We start from the raw sequence: 19,281 nt of genomic DNA, 5'->3' as shown, positions 1-19,281 counted from the left end.
GACGTTTAGCTTTTTCTGACTGGTTACCATGGCTGCCGGACGCTAAAGTCCTGGCAGCCATGGTAAAGTGTAGTGGGGAGCAGTATACTTACCGTCCGTGCGGCTCCCGGGGTGCTTCAGAGTGACGTCAGGGCGCCCCACGCGCATGGATGACGTGATCGCATGGCACGTCATCCATGCGCATGGGGCGCTCTGACGTCATTCTGGAGCGCCCCGGGAGCCGCACGGACTGTAAGTATACTGCTCCCCACTACTACTATGGCAACCAGGACTTTAATAGCGTCCTGGCTGCCATAGTAACACTGAACGCATTTTGAAGACGGATCAGTCTTCAAATGCTTTCAGTTCACTTGCGTTTTTCCGGATCCGGCGTGTAATTCCGGCAAATGGAGTACACGCCGGATCCGGACAACGCGAGTGTGAAAGAGCCCTAAATTATAAATCCATTTTGTTTTTAATTTTTTTACATTAATTTTATAAAGTTCCCTCCTCTAGAATCAGGTATAATTTGTTCCACTGCCCCAAATTTTGACCCTTCAAAATCCCCCCCCCCCCCCGGTGTTTCTCTTTATAGTGACGTGAGAGTGAATGGCGATCACATTTTGTATTTATATTTCTGATATGTTCTCCTATTCTAATCAATAGTGTCCTTTTTGTTCTTCCAACATAGTTTTGTGCAAGGGCATTTTATGAAGTAGATGACGTCCTTGCTATTACATGTAAGATGATGCTCTATTCTATAGGTATTGTATACAGTCTCTTGTTTTTAATGGCTCAGTCTGTTTTGCAAGATGACATGCTTTGCATACTTTACAGGGGAAGAAACCGGGTCCATCATGCCTGACTTTTTGAGATTTTGGTTCTCTAATTCTATTCTTGATGATAGAGGGAGCAATTAGATTGCCCAAATTTTGCACCTTTTTGAATATAAAAGTTGGAAAATGGGGCAATTTTTCCCCTATAATTTTTTCCAATGTTGCTTCACGTTTTTTGTTTTTTTTTAGAATAAATTCACCCTGATTATATTGGGTGATAATAGGGACTCTCCACTCCATCTCTCTTCTGTTTTATGTTCTGTTTTTTATTGGATTTATTCAATAATGTTTTCCTATCTATTTTTACTTTTTTATAACCTTTCTCCTCAAATTTGTGTTGTAAAATTTCCTGCCTCTTTTCCAAACTGTTCTATTGCAGTAGTTTCTTCTTAATCTTATAATTTGACTCCTAGGAATGTTAGTTAGCCATACCGGTAAATGGCAGCTGTCTAGTGATATAAAACTTTTACAATCAGTTGGTTTGGAGTATGTCCGAGTCTGGATTTGGTTATTTTCAATGTTAATTGTCAGATCTAAAAAATTTACCTTTTCTGTGCTAAAGGTTGGAGTGAAATTAGGTGAAGTTAAAAATTCATGAAGAGTATCCTCACCGCCCCTCCATATAAAAACAATATCATCAATAAATCTACGCAAGAGGACCAGATCCGCACGTAGCTCGCCACTGGGATAGATGGTAAACTCCTCCCATATATAGATTTGCAAAGCTCGGCGCGAACCGGGTCCCCATAGCGGTACCCTACGTCTGTAGGTAAAAAAAACTCTCCTCAAATTAAAAAAAATTATGGTTTAAAATAAACAATATACATTCACCAATTAAATTAATTTGTTTCATTGGTAATTCCCCCCCTTTCTGTAGGAAGTACTCGGCCGCTTCTTTACCTTTGTTATTTTCAATCACCGTATACAGGGACGTCACATCCAAGGTCCCCAGAATATAACCTGGTTTCCATTCTATTATTTCTAATGTTTGCAAGATATGTTTAGTGTCCTTCAAATAGGCTGGTAGTCTTTGTACATATTTCTGCAGGATAACATCAACATATTTAGACAAATTTGACGTAAAACCACAGATTCCAGATATTATAGGCCTCCCTGGTATTCTAGGGGACTGTATATTTATAAACTCGGCCTCTTCTTTGGTGATAATGCCTTGCTTTTTTTCCCTTTTGGACCAGTCAATTCAAATACTGTTTATATTGTTGTATCGGATTAGAATTCAGTTTTTTAGACATTTTTTGGTTGCCTAGGATTCTCATAGACTCTTAAGTATTGTGCATAATCCAGTATGACAATGCCACCGCCTTTATCTGCTGGGTGGATGACAAGGTAATTATTCTTTTGTATTGCTTTTTCTCGTTTCCCCTTATTTAAATTGTACTGGTATCTTTTCTTTTTCCTATTGTTTTCTATTTTTCTCAGATCTCTTAGTATTAGGCTACATGCACACGACCGTGCAGTTTTTTTCGGTCCGCAAAAAAACGGAAGCCGCCCGTCTGCCTTCCGCAATTTGAGGAAAGGGACAGGCGGCCATTGATATAACTGCCTATTCTTGTCAATTTTGCGGACAAGAATAGGACATGTTATATTATTTTTGCGGGGCTGCAGAACGGAGCAACTGATGCGGACAGGACACAGAATGCTGTCCGCATCTTTTGCGGCCACATTGAAGTGAATGGGTCCGCATCCGAGCCGCCGATGCGGACCCAAATAACGGCCGTGTGCATGAGGACCTTAGGGTTTCAAATGCTTTTAATGCCTCTGAGTATTCATTGATAGGGTTAAAGTTAGATTTTATCCTCAAGTTCGTATTTAAGATAGTAATTTTGTTCGTAGTATTCCCTTCACCATTATTCTCAATATTGTATGTGTTTTTATTATTAGTAATACGTTTGTGGTTAATTTTGTTAATCCTCATTTCCTTAGCTATTTTACTATTTTTACAATTTTTATTTCCAGGATTCAATAGTCCTATTTTCTTCCTCTTAAAGTATTTTTTTAAAGCCAGATTCCTCATAAATTTCTTGATACTAATAAACGCATTAAATGGATCAAACTGGGCCGACGGTGCACATTTTAAGCCTTTTCGCAATATTTTTGTATCATTATTAGTTAGTTTATACTGGCTCAGATTATATATTTTTTGGACCTTTTCTTTCCCCTTTTTCCTCTTGTTGTTGTTTTCTGGACAGTCGTGGTTGAAATATATATTTTTTTTATACTTTTCTTAGTTTTATTATTGATTACACTGTGTTCTATTGGACTCTCAGGTGTATAATTCAGGTTTCTAGTTTTTCTTTTTACTACAGCACTATAACTAATATTTTGTTTTACTTTTGCTCCTGAATTTTCCTGTAAATTAGGGTTCAGGTTGTCCTGACTTTCCCCAAACAAATTCTCCAATGGGCTGAATCTATTAGACGACTCTAAAGGGCTAGTCTCCCCTCGTTTTTTTGGGGGGTATACTTTTCTGATGTGTAGTTGTTTGTGTTAATGAAATGTGGGAGGTATAATTCCCTGCGTAATCTTGTGAATTGGCTGTTTCTGTACTTACATCATGTACCGTAATAATCAGGTTATAATCTGAACTATTACAAGAAAAACAAAAATCAGTGATGTGAAGTCCACGTTAGTTTTACAATATAGTAACTGATTTGCACAAATAAACAGCATCATACACAAATACCTTCCCCAATTGATTGATGATGAGGATGTTGTGTATCATACTTTGAAAAAGGGCTGTCGGGTGGTTTACAGACGCCCACCATCTCGTGGTAATTACCCAGCCTATTCCCTCCCAGTAAAAGTCACGGTTTAAGCAGGAAGGTGTGGTTCATCTATGTAGTTTACTTTTTTCATGAATCTGAAGGAAAATTTACCTTCCCTTTAAAATCATACATCAATTGTAATTCAGAATATGCAATATATATATGATCAGGTGTGTGTAAACTGTCAGAAATGCTACATAGGTTCCACCTCCAGAAAATTTAAAACCAGCATTCTGGAACATTTAAATGATATCAAACTAAAAGAATTCAAACAAGAACATGGCATGGTGACTTCAACTAATACATCATGCCATTTTGTTCAAGCACATGACAGATCAACTAAACAGCATTCAGAGTCATGGGCCTGGATAAGGTGGACAACAAAGCCAGTTTTTATAAAACCTATAATGTTTATAATGCCGTCTTGAAGTCAGAACCTTCTCCTGCTATAGTCTGATAAATTTGGGGCTTAAAAGAAAAATAAATAATATTGTACAGTTTTAAAACCAGCACCTGGATCTAAAATACTTTTATAACTGCATGTAATTATTTAAACATTTATTATAGCTACTGAGTTAGGCCTCTTTCCCACAAGTGTGACGGATTGGCTCAGGATATGTTCAGGGAAACTCGCACCATTTTACAAGCACGTTCAATCAGTTTTGTCTGTGATTGCGTTGTTTTTTTCCTCATGGGTGCAATGTGTTTTTTCACGCACGTGATAAAAAAAACTGAAGGTTTACAAACAACATCTCTTAGCAACCATCAGTGAAAAACGCATTGTATCCGCACTTGCTTCCGGATGCAATGCGTTTTTCACTGAAGCCACATTCACTTCTATGGGGCCAGGGCTGTGTGAAAAACATAGAATATAGAAAATGCTGCGTTTTTTTTCACACAATGCAGAACTGATGTGTGAAAAAAATAAAATAAAGCGTTCATGTAGACAGATACATTGAAATGAATGGATCGGGATTCAGTGAGGGTGCTATGCGTTCACGTCACATATTGCACCCGCGCAGAAAACTCGGTCGTGTGAAATGGGCCTTATTCAGCAAAATCTGTATAGGGCCACCCGCTGTTTGCGCTTTTTCGAATTTATCTGTCCTGCTCACTAAGACGGACGCACATGCTCAGTTCCATCCTTCAATTGCTACAAGCTGCAGCGGACAGTTTGAAATAAATGTAGCAGAACAATTGGAGCAATGAATGTGGAGATCTCTGGATCCATGTGAGGTACAGGGCTGGTTCTAGCTTTATTAGAAAGAGACTGGCATGTGCTAGAATATGTATGATTTTCATTTTTTACATTAATGATGAGAAAACCCATTTAACTGTTAGGGAAACCCCCACATGCGGAAGACTTTTCGCAACAGCATTTCCACTGCAGATTTTAGCACAATTCCATTGTATAATCTGTGATTAATCTGCAAAATTCACTTGTAACATCAGGATTTGTTGCAAAGAGTCAACTCCAACCTGCAGCATGGATAAGTTTTTGAAAAATCTCATCCACTTTGCTGGTAACCCTGCAGAAGTTCCATCCCCAATCCATATTGATAAACAGCAGCATATCTGACAATAGTGCAGTAGCATAATAATAATAATGACCAATCCTGATGCATACTACCTGTGCTAGGTTTATTACCTGTGTTTCACCAAGCTCCATATAAGCGTTGCGCGAGATTGCAAGTAAAGCTTATAACATACTGTATTTTTCACTGTTTAAGACTCACATACTTGTTCAGTATTACAAATGAACGATGTGTGACAAACAAAAAATGACATACGGTATGTGCAGCAAATCATTTAGAAAACCACCACATATCTGATAAAACAAAACGTGTGTATTTTTTTTTAAACTGCAGGAAAGAAAATTCAACTTTACCACAAAGACTTTAAATCGGATAAAAATAAAAAAAAAGCTACATAACAGAAAAAATAATTTTACAACTTTATACAGATACGTGAAAGTTGAAAAGGGGAGCATTAGCTCTCCATTTACCCCGGTATAAATGAATGAAGCTGGGGTAATGTTTATTTCATATACAATAACGTCTGTTTACAACCAAGCAATACAAAAGAACTTTATTGGAAAATTTCCAGAAAGGGGTTAAATACATATTTTTATTTTTTTTATCATTTTTAACGAAATTCCTTCAGGTCACCTCTTGGGGTAGAAGAGGTCCAACTAGCAGAAAGTGGATGTCTGGAAAAAAAAATGTTTCAGCATCATCATATATTGTGCATCTTTATAGGGCATTGTAAATCTGAACTGAAACTCTGGGCAAAAACCCCAGAAAAAATAAAATAAAAATAATTATAAATGGTCAGAAAGTGTAAAGATTGTATAGTATCTGAGTAAAAGAAAAGAAAACTAAACCAAAGACCCAAGCATCCTTGAGACACGTGTTGGCAAAAAATAAAGTACTAGGTTACAGTACCAGCAACCTGTTGGAAAATAGCAGCAGTCTTAATGGTTCCATAATGAGCAAGTGACATCTGACACTGCAAGAATTGCATTCTCCTCCATAGATATTTTCCAACCAATGGAAATCTACTTTCTTACATCTATGTACAATGTGGATGGGGATTAAATACAATAAAACACTTTACAAATGTAGTAGAATTGAGTGGCGTGCCCAGCAATGAAGCACCAATATTTCCTGCAAGTACAGAGGCAGTTCTATTGTTTCTTGAAGTGAATAGTGGCACGCTTGTTAGATCCGATATTTCATCTCTACATCTTGTGTCTGTATTACTAAATCCACAATAAGACAAAGTGCCTCTTTGTAAAGCGGGACATAACCCTTACAGGCCTTACCATTCTCGGATACGAGAACACTACATTCCTGCAGTCACAGGTGTCCATTATGTACTTTGCATGCTTTAACATCATAATTTGGGGTACTGAAGAGAGAAAAACAGCAATGGAGTTGGTCTTGTAATGCTAAACCCATGGCCCCTTGCCACGAGGGCACTAAACATTTAGTGGTTAAACAGATTTAAAATGCACATGTGAAACTTCTCCACAATTTAAGATTAGTGTCTTATAAAAAGAACCTTTTCCAGGTCTATATACATTATACACAGCCAGGTTGCGTCCGTGGGAGTCCAGCATTACTGTAGCCAAACAGCTCATAGAAACCAAGACCAATATTTTTACATTTTTTTAAAAGTGGATTATCAAAGTAGAGGTTATGAGCTCTGTGGTATGAGGAAAATAGGCATTGCTTGACATACATGAAGACAAAGTGGCACTGTGTGCTGAAGATCAGGCAGGGTAGCGTAACAACTGCAGGATGCCATAAGGATCCATACAATGTACACTCTTTTTGCTACCTGTTCTGCTCAGACACAAAGCTTGGTCTGGCAATCACCATGGGGGGAAGAAAGATCAAAAGAGGGACAGGAAATCTCAAGATTGAACACAACATGCCGACAGTCACTCCCAGGCAATGTGACAAAACACAAAACTGTACTCCTTGTACGCATATTTTGTGGACCTTTGAGAAGCAACGCTGCCCGTCCCTTGGCTCCTGAAACACCTGCAAATCAGACGCCTGAGCATGTGTGGTCAATAAAATCCATAAAACGAACAGCCGTGACTGATGGAGTGTCTCAAGAAAAGGACAAAAACAAATTCCTCATCTTTTAACTTCAAAATAACATTTAACCATAAGTCTGTAAGCGGGGGATGCACAATCCAGACCCAGAATGTCTTATTACATGAATGAGGTGTTCAATGTTGAAAATTGTATTTCCCCCCCAAACGCCCTGTGAGAAAAGAAATCCCATGTCTTATCATGGCCCAGTCCACTGAATAAATACAGTCCAATTATGCAAAAACAAAAAAAAGAAAAAGAAAAAACAAACAAAAAAACATATCCCCCCCCAAGGCAGGAGGGAGAGAGCGCCAAGCTTGAGGATGGGCAAAGATTGGGCCTGTGTCTTCTGGATCAGAATGATACTTCAGAAGCCCTTCACGGAAAACTCTGGCTGTAGAAACACCATTCAACTGATGCATTGACTCATTCCAGATGTGTCCTGTGATCCAGTCACATGACTTTGAGTAGACAGGGTCCTTGGTTGCCGAATTTTCCTGTAAAGGAAAAATTGAGAAAAATTATGGCGAAAAACAAAAATCGAATATGCTCTACAAGAGCAATCACCACAGGTACAACATTCTATGGATACAAGTTCAATACCCAATTCCTTCACTGCAAGCAAGAGATCGAGAGATAATTGTGAACCTAACGAGCAAAAAAGCTTGACAATTATAAAAATGTAGGTTGTAAACTTACCGGTTTCACCTTCGTGGGGGTGGGTAAAGAGATGGAGCTGAGCCCTGCTGACTTGCTACAATGGCTGTAGAAGACAAACCTTTAAACACAAAGTTATATATCGGTATCTTCTCATGCCATGTAATATTCATTGATGATGCAACAAAATCAATTTAATGGTTAAAGGGGTTATCCAAAAGTCAGACAGACCTCCCAGAGTGGTCGACCCACAGTGGAGATCATACTTACCTTGGTCCCCGCTGTTGCGTTCAGTGTCTAACACACCGACTCTTACTCTTCCTGCCGTGATGAGGTCAACATCCGTTGATGAGGAGCCATGTGACCACTGCAGCCAATCACAGACCGCAGCGTTTCCCTCACATGTTGACCACAGCGGGCAGGGAGAAGAAAAGCTGGCCCAGGACCGTTAGAGACCAAACTCAGAAGCGGGGACGAGGCAAGTATGATCTTCACTGTGGGTTGGCCACTCTGGGAGGTATGTCCAACTCCTGGATAATTCCTTTAATTTCGGTGCAACCAAATATATCAAAATAGCGGCAAGGAACACTGCAGACTGAGAGAACCATGTTAAACTCAATGGTGAAATGTTAAGCCTTACACAGAAATATATATTAAACACAGTTAAGAAAGTCCACTATTACATAAAATATCCATGTGACTTCAAGGTAATCATCGTAAGAAAAATGAGGTCAATTTATAAACTGTCCAGTCTTGGGAAAAAAGGGTTTTTGTATTGAAGACTGCTCAGAAAGTGTAGACAACTTACCTGTTGTGTATGGCAACTGATACTGGCCGGGCAGCAAAGAGTAACCAAGATGGTGATGGTGATGATGTGTGGACATTAAGCGCTGTGAAGGGGAAGTGCGTGGCCTTTCAGAATTCCTGTCACCTACTCCTCGGTCTGGTGCTACCATGCTACCACAGCCACCAGCTCCTCCTGCAGAGCTTCCAGGCCCACTGCAACCTCCTCGATCTCGATCCTGTGGGGATTTGTCTGATATCTGTGCATAAAAGTAATTCATATCACATTATAGAACTCTTTAAAGTCAAGGTAAAACTGATATCATATAGCACACGAGAAGTAGCCAAAAACAACACCCATAAGACAAACTGCAAATAACAGTAGTGGTGTACCATCCACAGAACTATGAAGTGTGGGGGCCAGGTGCTTAGAAGCCACTTTGCCCACCAGAGTTTATCACAGTATATACACAACCCCAGAAGGTGGTGGGCTCTTCAGGTTGTATAAATGCATGAGTCAGTTTTTTTTTATTACTGCATTCTACTTAGTTTGGGCTAAAATATTTTTCCAGTTGTTTTTTAATAAAAATTGTCAATTTGGTTGCCTTCTACAACTTCAAGTTTTCACCGATTCTGTAGACTGTTCTTTCCTTTTCACCGTGAAAACCCTCAGAGATGACAGCTTCATCTGTAGCCCTTATCTGTGCTTTCCTTATAACTCTTAAATGGGTTGTCCGTGTTCAAAGTTGAACCCGGACATACTCCCATTTTCACTCCTCCGGCCCCCTGATACGAGCATCGGAGCATTTCGTGCTCCGATGCTCTCCCTTGCCCTGAACTGTATCGCACAGGGCAAGGGCTGTTTATATTTTGCTCATATCAGGGGGCGCCTGGGTGAATAGAGGGCTATGTCTGGGTTCAGCTCTCAACCCGGACAACCTCTATAAACACTCAGAATTATGATCAAACCACTTAAAGAGTTTAGCTTAACCTCTTGACCCAATAGGATTTTTACATTTTTTATACCTAAAACTTGTCCACGGCTATAAAACTTTTTAAAATTTCTGTTCACATAGGTGTATGAGGGCTTGTTTTTTCAGGGACAAACTGAACTTTCTAATGGCACCATTTAATATTGCATATGATATAGTGGGACGCTGGAAAGAAATTCCAAATGGAATTTGGGGAATTTGGGGGGGGGGGGGGGAATGCAATTCCAACAATTTTAAGTGTTTTGTTTTTATGGAGGAAGCGATTACACGCGAACCGCGCGTCGAGAAGTGCCACCACCTCCGTACCCCTCTTTCTCTATTAGGTATGTACATCATATATTAGACTGTAGGTCATTGGTACATGTAGTGAGGCATATGTTTCGTCACCCTTCAGAGCGGCACTAAGTGAGCCCTGAGCACACTAGGGATTGCTGGTTGCATCAAATTGTGTATCTGCGGGCATGCTCTGTTTAAGGTTTTGATCAATATTTTGAACTGCCTATTTCTCTCTCTCTATTTTCACTAACAGTTTCAGGGAGTTAGAGGTGGTGTGCGGCTGTTGTTCCCTACTATTATATTATGTCATGATTATTACCTTTTAACATTAGATTTAATAAAAAAATATATATTTTTATTCGTCAAGGTGTTTTTGCACTTCATTTTTTGTGGTGTTTATTAGTAAGTGGAGGAGTGTACCGTTATACTTCTTATGGTGAAGTGTCTTGGACCATTTAGAGATTAGCCCTATATGTGGTTGTAAACTGCTGTATGAGAAGTGGGCAGAATTCAAAAAGAAAAGGAGCAGCTTCTGCATTTTCTAACATGAAATTTGCTGAAATAGATTTTAAGGGCCATGAACTCTTATTTTTTTGTTGATTGAGCTGTGTGGGGGCTTATTTTTTGCGGGGTGAGCTTTAGTTTTTAATGGTACCATTTTTGGGTACATATGACTTTTTGATTGCCTTTTTAAAAAAAAAAAAAATGTATGAGGTGAAGTGGCTAATATTGCAATTCTGCCAGTGTTTTTTTTTATTTTTACTTTTTATGGGGTTCTCCATGTGGTATACTTTATGAGATGGTTGTATTCTGTGGGTTGATACGGTTCTGGCAATATCAAATTTATATTCATTTATTCATGTTCTACCACTTTTATATCATAAAATTACTTTTTATTAAACTTTTTTTTTTTGTTTGCATCACCAAATTGAAGACCCATAACTTTTAGATTTTTCCGTCAATGTAGCGGCGCGAGAGCTTGTTTTTTTGACGGACGGGCTGTAATTTTTATTGGTACAATTTGGGGGTTTATATGGCTTGTTGAGTGTTTATTCATTTTTTTTTAGGAGGTGAAGCTGTTATTTTTATTTTTTATGGGGTTCTCCATGTGGTATATTTGAGATCATAATTTTATTCTGTGGGATGATACGGTTATGGCGACACCAAAATTGTATATTTTTTTTTCATTTTCTACCACTTTTAAATCATAAAATCACTTTTATAAAAACATTTATACATTTTTTTTTGCATCACCAAAACATAGTTGTATGAGGACTTATTTTTTTGTGGGATGGGCTGTAGTTTTTATTGGTATCATTTTTTTGATGCATATGACTTTTTGATCACTTTTTATTAAATAGTTTGGAGAGGGGGGGAAGACAGCAATTCTGCAATTGTTTATTATTATTTTTTTTACATCGTTCACCACGTGGGATTTGTACCATGATCATTTTATAGATCAAGGTCATATACGCGGCGATACCAATTATGTGTACTTTATTTTTTTAATCTCTTATAAATGAGTTACATTTTTTCTTTACCTTTTTACATTTACAAATTTATGTAACTTTTTTTACATTAATTTTTTCACTTTCACCCCTTTTTTTTTTATCAAGTCCCACTTGGATCTTGAAGATCCAGTGGGGCTTAACGGCTGTACTATACTTTGCAATGCTCTTGCATTGCAAAGTATAATACTATCAGTTTTACACTGATAGATGGCAACAATGGATGCCTTTGCAAGGCGTCCTGTTGCCATGGCAACCACCTGGCCGCTGCCATCGTAGCACAGCAGCCGATGGTTAAGAGAGGGAGCTCGCTCCCTCTGTTAACCCCTTGTATGCCGGTGACAGCGGCATCTCAGGGGTTACAGAAGAGTGTCACCATACAGCTGACACTCGCTGTTGATGGCGGCAGCTCAGGAAAAGAGCTGCCACCACCAGATACAGCAGGGGCACCGCACACAGATCGCAGGGGACATGGATGGGGGCAGAGGCCATGGATAGGGGCAGGCGGACACAGTTGCCAGCACATACAGAGTGCACGGCCGGCAAAGCTGGAGGAAGGGCGCACAGATCGGGGCAGGGGGCTCACATATTGGGGGCACGGAGGATATGGTACCTGATTTCAGGCTCTGAAATGCAGAGTGCAGATGAGAGCCTTTTACACTGCGGCGATCCGATGCACAGACTAACCAATCTGAGCGATCGCCAGCGAGGGGCCACTCTGATTGGTCCCTTGTCAGCATTACTAGACTCTGCACTATTCCTGACAGCGGCAGTGCAGGAGCAGAAGTTTTAATCCAAGTGCTTTGCAGTGCTTGGATTAAAAAGCTGCCATGACGTTTATATAGATGCTATCTGCACAGGGTAAGTACAGCTAGCACGTATATAGCCGTATGGCAGTCGGGGAGCGGTTAAACACGGCATCTGAGGGGTTAAATTACTGGATTCAGCGTCATAGCTAATCCCGGTCATTACAGCTGGACGCCTGCTGCATCATAATGCCGGAACCCACCATGTATGGAGAGGGCTCAGCAAAGCAACCCGCTCCATACAATCCCATGCGAATAATACCGTACATGTACAGCATTATGCGATAAGGGGTTAAAGGCTACAATTCAGAAGTTGACATCATATAATGGTTAGATATTTTATTTGGTTCTTTCAGCAGATGTTGGTGGATGGACTATGTTGTCAAAGTGTACTCACAGTTGGAGACTTGCTCTTGTAATGGCTTGCGTGTTGCTGTAATATATCAAGGGCTTTAGACTCGGTGGTAGATTTGCAGCTGACACTTGGACTGGCTCGTGACTTCTCAGACTCTTCGCTGCCAGCAACCTTGTTGCCATATGGGGAGAATGAATAACTTGAGGGGAGATAGGAACCTAGATGAAGAAGTGAAAGAAGATGTCAATACACTAGCATATTTCAGGTCTTCAGCTGCATTTTCCTGCCATAATCATTTTCATCTTCTTACTAGACTGATAACCCCATAGTAAAAGTTGTAGGTATCAGGCATTTAAAAAGTACATCCTTGTCATCCTCAGAACAGCAGTGTTAGCTAACCTTTCAAATGTTATCTGCCGTGAGTATCAGTTGGATAAAAGCAATCCAATATTTTGCATTCCAATCCAGCCTGTTGGTATTGTAGCCCTGTATCTGCCAGTAATCATGTCATTTATTGTACAGCACTATGGAAAATGTTGGTGCTTTCTAACTAAAATCATCATTCATTTCACCTACCCAAATGGAAAAGGTCGAGTGACTAGGTTTAGCTACAGAACTGTGCTCCTGTACTAGGTATACAGCACAACAACACTACTAATGCCTTGACGACATGTGCTATATATATGATGCCAGATGCAAATGCCAGGTGATCCGCCTTTGATGCCAGGTGCAAATCCTCAACTGTTCCTAGGACATGGAACAATGAAAAGTTCCATTGCAGAGGCTCCCATCCCGCTTTTGGTAGACCGAAGGAATGATGTCCCATCAACGATCGCATGTCCACTGCAGCCACTGGCATAGTGAATGGCTGCTGTGGTCACATGACCACAAAACAGGACGCCATCACTTCTGGTTCGCTGGCAACCAGTACGCTGCCTGTTACAGTGCGATCCTCACTCACCCGCCTGCATTTTGCTGACTGCAGATGCGCCGGACAGTTCGATTGCACGCATGCGCCAGGCCGTAACGATATAACAGGCAGCGTACCGCGCATGCGCTAGAAGAGCGCGATCCCGGCATCACGTCCATCTAATTGTAGAGAGGAGGGGTAAGGGGTGGGCTTAGCTTTACTTGAAGCAAGGAGGCCGCTGCCCCCTTGACTTCAAGCCTGACTCGAAGAGAGCGCCAACAGACATTAAAACAGCGTTTTTAACAAGTATGAAGAAACACCAAGAGGAAAGAAAAACATGATTAGCAACACACTGGGGGATACTGTAAGGTACTGTGGTCAGATTAATATGCGTTTTGCAGGCGACAGGTTCCCTTTAAGGATTATTTGTCCATTTATGCGAGAGTACTATTCTTTGGCCATATTAACTCAAATGATGTCTGCAGCACCCTTCAGAGCTATGGAGTAAACGAACAACCCTAAACATGCAAACCTTTGATAAAGGCATTTAGTATTGTGGGGCCATATTGTTATACTTGTGTGGTTTATTAGATTTTGGTACTAGGTAATTCATTGGCCATTAGGTTGGGTCTGCAGATGAGGTGCTGGCTTATTTATTATCAAAGTCATGCCTCAAGGCCTATTAAAGGGCCAAACATTGACTTACAGGATAGCTGCCTTACATCTGGTGGCATCAGACTCAGGGCTTGCTAGATCGTTTGCATACCTTCTTCCCTGTACATGATGGTGGATTATATCCCTATTTTTTAACCCCTTCAACCCTGGGCCTGTTTTCACCTTACTGCCCAGGCCATTTTTTTGCAAATCTGACGTGTCACTTTATGTGGTAATAACTTTAAAACGCTTTTAGGCTACTTTCACACTAGCGTTTTGGTTTCCGTTTGTGAGATCCATTCAGGGCTCTCACAAGCGGTCCAAAACGGATCAGTTTTGCCCTAATGCATTCTGAATGGAAAAGGATCCGCTCAGAATGCATGAGTTTGCCTCCGTTCCGTCTCCATTCTGCTTTGGAGGCAGACACCAAAACGCCAAGCAGCGTTTTTGGTGTCCGTCTGACGAAACTGAGACAAACGGATCCGTCCTGAGACACAATGTAAGTCAATGGAGGCGGATCCGTTTTCTATGACAATAGAAAACGGATCCGTCCTCCATTGAATTTCAATGGTGTTCTGAACAGATGCAGATGGTTGTATTATTTCCATGGATCCGTCTGTGCAGATCCATGATGGATCGGCACCAAACGCGAGTGTGAAAGTAGCCTTACTTATACAGGCCATCCTGAGACTGTTTTCTCGTCACATATTTTACTTTATAACAGTGGTAAAAATGAGTAAAAAAAAAATATATATATTTTTTTATTCATAATTTCCAAATTTCAATTTCTCTACTTTTATAATAGATAGTAATATCCCCAAAAATAGTAATTACTTTACATTCCCCATATGTCTACTTCATGTTTGGATCATTTTGAAAATGAAATTTTATTTTTTGGGGATGTTACAAGGCTTAGAAGTTTGGAAGCAAATCTTGAAATTTTTCGGAAAATTTCCAAAACTCACTTTTTAAGGACCAGTTCAGGTCTGAAGTCACTTTGTGAGGCTTACATAATAGAAACCACCCAAAAATAACCCCATTTTAGAAACTAAACCCCTCAAGGTATACAAAACTGATTTTACAAACTTTGTTAACCCTTTAGATGTTCCACAAGAATTGATGGAAAATGGAGATGAAATTTCTGAATTTAACTTTTTGGGCAGAAATTACATTTTAATCCATTTTTTCCAGTAGCAAGGGTTAACAGCCAAATAAAACTCAATATTTATTACCCTGATTCAGCGGTTTACAGAAACACCGCACATGTGATCGTAAACTGCTGAACGGGCACACGGCAGGGCACAGTAGGAAAGGAACGCTATATGGTTTTTGGAAGGCAGATTTAGCTGAACTGGTTTTTAGATGCCATGTCCCATTTGAAGCCCCCCTGATGCACCCCCACAGTAGAGACTCAAAAAACTGACCACATTTTGGAAACTACGGGATAAGGTGCCAGTTTCATTGGTACTATTTTGGGGTACATATGATTTTTTATTGCTCTATATTACATTTTTTGTGAGGCAAGGTAACCAAAAACATTTGATGTTTTGGCACAGTTTTTATTTTTTATTTTTACAGCGTTTATCTGAGGGATTAGGTTATGTGACTTTTATAGAGCAGATCGTTACGGACGTGGCAATACCTAATATGTCTACTTCTTTTTATTTAAGTTTTACACAATAATAGCATTTTTTGAAACAGAAATAATGATATTTTAGTGTCTCCATTGTCTGAGAGTGACAGCTTTTTTATTTTTTTTACCCATTCTCTTAGGTAGGGTCTCATTTTTTGCGGGATGAGGCGACGGCCTGATTGGTACTATTTTGGGGGGCATATGCCTTTTTTTTATCACTTGCTGTTCAATTTTTGTCACATTACATCACAAAAATTTCTTTTTTTTTGTTCACCTGAGTGGTTAGGTCATGTGATATTTTTATAGAGCTAGTTGTTACGGACGTGGCGATTGTCTTAGGTAGGGGCTTATTTTTTGAGGGATGAGGTGACGGTTTTATCGTTACCATTTTGTGGGACATACCGTATTTTTCGCCGTATAAGAAGCACTTTTTCCCCCCCAAAAGTGTGGGGGGGAAATAGCAGTGCGTCTTATATGGCGAATGTAGCTGATTTTGCCCAGTTTTCAATGATACACCCGCCGCGATGCCGTGCGGCGGGTATATCAGCTGTGAGGGAGGAGGGGCTGGGGGCCGGCATCTGCATTTATAATGACAGCGGGGCCCGTGCAGTGACTGTATTCTACTACACGGGCCCCGCTCACTCTATAATCATATCTCTCTAATAGTTAATTGTTGTATGCATGTAATCGCATAATGAGCGATAATGAGCGCTGTGTATTACCGTACTTACAACTAGAAGCGCTCGCCGTTCGGAGCAGAGAGGAGGGAGGAGGCAGGCCGGGAGGACGAGCGCTGGCAGCGTGAGTCATACGTCACACGCCTGCGCCGCCCACTTTATGAATGAAGCAGGCGGCGTGGGCGCATGATGTATGACTCACGCTGCCAGCGCCCGTCCTCCCGGCCTGCCTCCTCCCCGAACGGCGAGCGCTTCTAGTTGAAAGGTACGGTAATACACAGCGCTCATTATGCGATTACATGCATACAACAATTAACTATTAGAGAGATATGATTATACAGTGAGCGGGGCCCGTGTAGTAGAATACAGTCACTGCACGGGCCCCGCTGTCATTATTAAAGCAGATGCGACCCCCACCCCCTGTATTGAGGGTCATTCACTACAGGGACACTTATGGAGGGGATCTGTGGATGACACATAGCATAAGATCCCCCATAAGTGTCACCCACAGATCCCCCATAACAGTGCGTCACCCACAGATCCCCCATAACAGTGCGTCACCCACAGATCCCCCATAACAGTGCGTCACCCACAGATCCCACATAACAGTGCGTCACCCACAGATCCCCCCATAACAGTGCGTCACCCACAGATCCCCCCATAACAGTGCGTCACCCACAGATCCCCCATAACAGTGCGTCACCCACAGATCCCCCATAACAGTGCGTCACCCACAGATCCCCCATAACAGTGCGTCACCCACAGATCCCCCATAACAGTGCGTCACCCACAGATCCCCCATAACAGTGCGTCACCCACAGATCCCCCATAACAGTGCGTCACCCACAGATCCCCCATAACAGTGCGTCACCCACAGATCCCCCATAACAGTGCGTCACCCACAGATCCCCCCATAACAGTGCGTCACCCACAGATCCCCCATAACAGTGCGTCACCCACAGATCCCCCATAACAGTGCGTCACCCACAGATCCCCCATAACAGTGCGTCACCCACAGATCCCCCATAACAGTGCGTCACCCACAGATCCCCCATAACAGTGCGTCACCCACAGATCCCCCATAACAGTGCGTCACCCACAGATCACAATTAGTTCAAAACCCACCAAAAGTGCACCTTTTGGTTCAAATATTTTTTTTCTTATTTTCCTCCTCAAAAACCTAGGTGCGTCTTATGGGCCGGTGCGTCTTATACGGCGAAAAATACGGTACGCTTGATGTTGCACTTTTTGTGATGTAAGGTGAGAATATTATTTTATTTTTTTATGGTGTTTATCGGACAGGGTGGATCATGTGATATATTTATAGAGCCGGTCATTACGGACGCAGCGATACCTAATATGTGTGCTTTTGTGTTAATTATAAAATAAGGGGAAAGGGGCGTTTTTCTTTTATTAATTTTATTACTTTCTTTTTATTAAAAACACTTTTTTTATTTACGATGTTCACTTATGGGGGTCTGATCCCCTCTGCAATGCATTACAATACATCTGTATTGTACTGCATTGCCTGTTCGTGTACTACAGTGAGTAGTACACCAACAGGTTGCCTAGGAGACTCAGCCTGAGGCTGGATCTCCTCGGCTCCCGTAGAAGGCAGGTCCCGATGCCGTGCAAGGCATTGGGCAGCCTCTGCACGGCATCGGGCTACCTTGTGACGCTCTGGGTACCCGCCACAGAAGCGCGGGGACTCGATGCAATCACTCAGCTGACACAAACCCCTTTTGTGTCGCGGTCAGCGCGGACCGTGGCATAGAAAGGGTTAATCCGCAGTCATCGGCTTTTACAGCGATGCCAGTGGATACAGCAGTGGCCCGGCTACCACAGACTGCCAGGCCCCTGTAGTGATCGCGTGCGCGCACCACTCTGGTGCCAGCGCGATCACTATGACGTACTATTACGTCAAATTGCGGGAACGCAGTGGTTCCCATGACGCAGTAGTAAGTCATAGGTCGGGAAGGGGTTAAAGGAATATAGTGCTTGACATTACCCCTAAATAAACTGTAATTCAGGGTCCGCGCTTGAACTTCATCAGTAAGGAACAGTTTACACACAGCAACACTTCCACAAGACTATTTAATCTCGATTCAAAACAATTCCAGCTCCTTGGTCTCAATATCCACCAGCAATCACAGCTCTTTTATCCTTTAAAAGAAACACGACATAGTGCTGCATGTCTGAACACCATCCTCAGATGGTGTTCAGACATGCATCACAGTGCCTATTTCTTTGGCCATATATAGAGTATTTAAAAAGATTTCTTTTTTAAAAATTTGGAAGTTGATCTAACGGAAATAACACAGACACTTACCACGTGTGACCAGACAGAGGTTTTTTTTTCAGTTGTGTCAAATGGAGAGGAGAGGAGCTCCCCATAAGAAGCGGACAGCAAAACCCGGGTCGGGCAAATTGATTTTATATGTGATGTGAACAAGTGTCGATCTTGTAAGTAAAATAAAATATGTATTGTTTTAATAACCTGTGTCGTATTCCTTTTAAAGGATAAAAGAGCTGTGATTGCTGGTGGATATTGAGACCAAGGAGCTGGAATTGTTTTGAATCAATCTATTTTGGTTAAAAAAGGAGAAGAGACCTACTCCTGTTTGGGACTGCTGCCGATTGTGCAGCTTGGAAGACCACACAAAATATCTATTATTTACTCCTCCCTCTTTTTTGTATTTTTCTTTCTATCATTTTAGGTGGTTGTTGATGGTTGATCTTTTTGGGATCAAGCTGTCTACACATCTTTTTTTCATTTTATTTACAGGTTAAGGGTCCATTCACACGTCCGTTTTTTCTTTCCTGA

The 19,281-nt window shown here is 41.1% G+C and overlaps 1 protein-coding gene across 3 annotated transcripts in view; it reads right to left on the bottom strand.

The window, feature by feature from the left end:
• Window positions 1–5,674: 5,674 nt before the first annotated feature.
• The window catches only part of ZNF609 (zinc finger protein 609), a 74,865-nt gene continuing 61,258 nt past the window's right edge, over window positions 5,675–19,281 (bottom strand). For all 3 annotated transcript variants that reach the window (XM_044279535.1, XM_044279536.1, XM_044279538.1), the window contains 4 exons: window positions 12,626–12,801; window positions 8,672–8,906; window positions 7,906–7,984; window positions 5,675–7,703 (listed from right to left, as the gene is read on the bottom strand). In XM_044279535.1, the coding sequence (XP_044135470.1) occupies window positions 7,911–7,984; window positions 8,672–8,906; window positions 12,626–12,801 (485 nt within the window). In that variant the 3' untranslated portion in view covers window positions 5,675–7,703; window positions 7,906–7,910. The remainder of the gene's footprint in view (window positions 7,704–7,905; window positions 7,985–8,671; window positions 8,907–12,625; window positions 12,802–19,281) is intronic.

The sequence above is a fragment of the Bufo gargarizans genome, chromosome 2, assembly GCF_014858855.1.
Source record: "Bufo gargarizans isolate SCDJY-AF-19 chromosome 2, ASM1485885v1, whole genome shotgun sequence".
NCBI lineage: Eukaryota > Metazoa > Chordata > Amphibia > Anura > Bufonidae > Bufo > Bufo gargarizans.
Note: the sequence above shows the minus strand (reverse complement) of the source record. Positions and strands in the feature narration are given on the sequence as shown.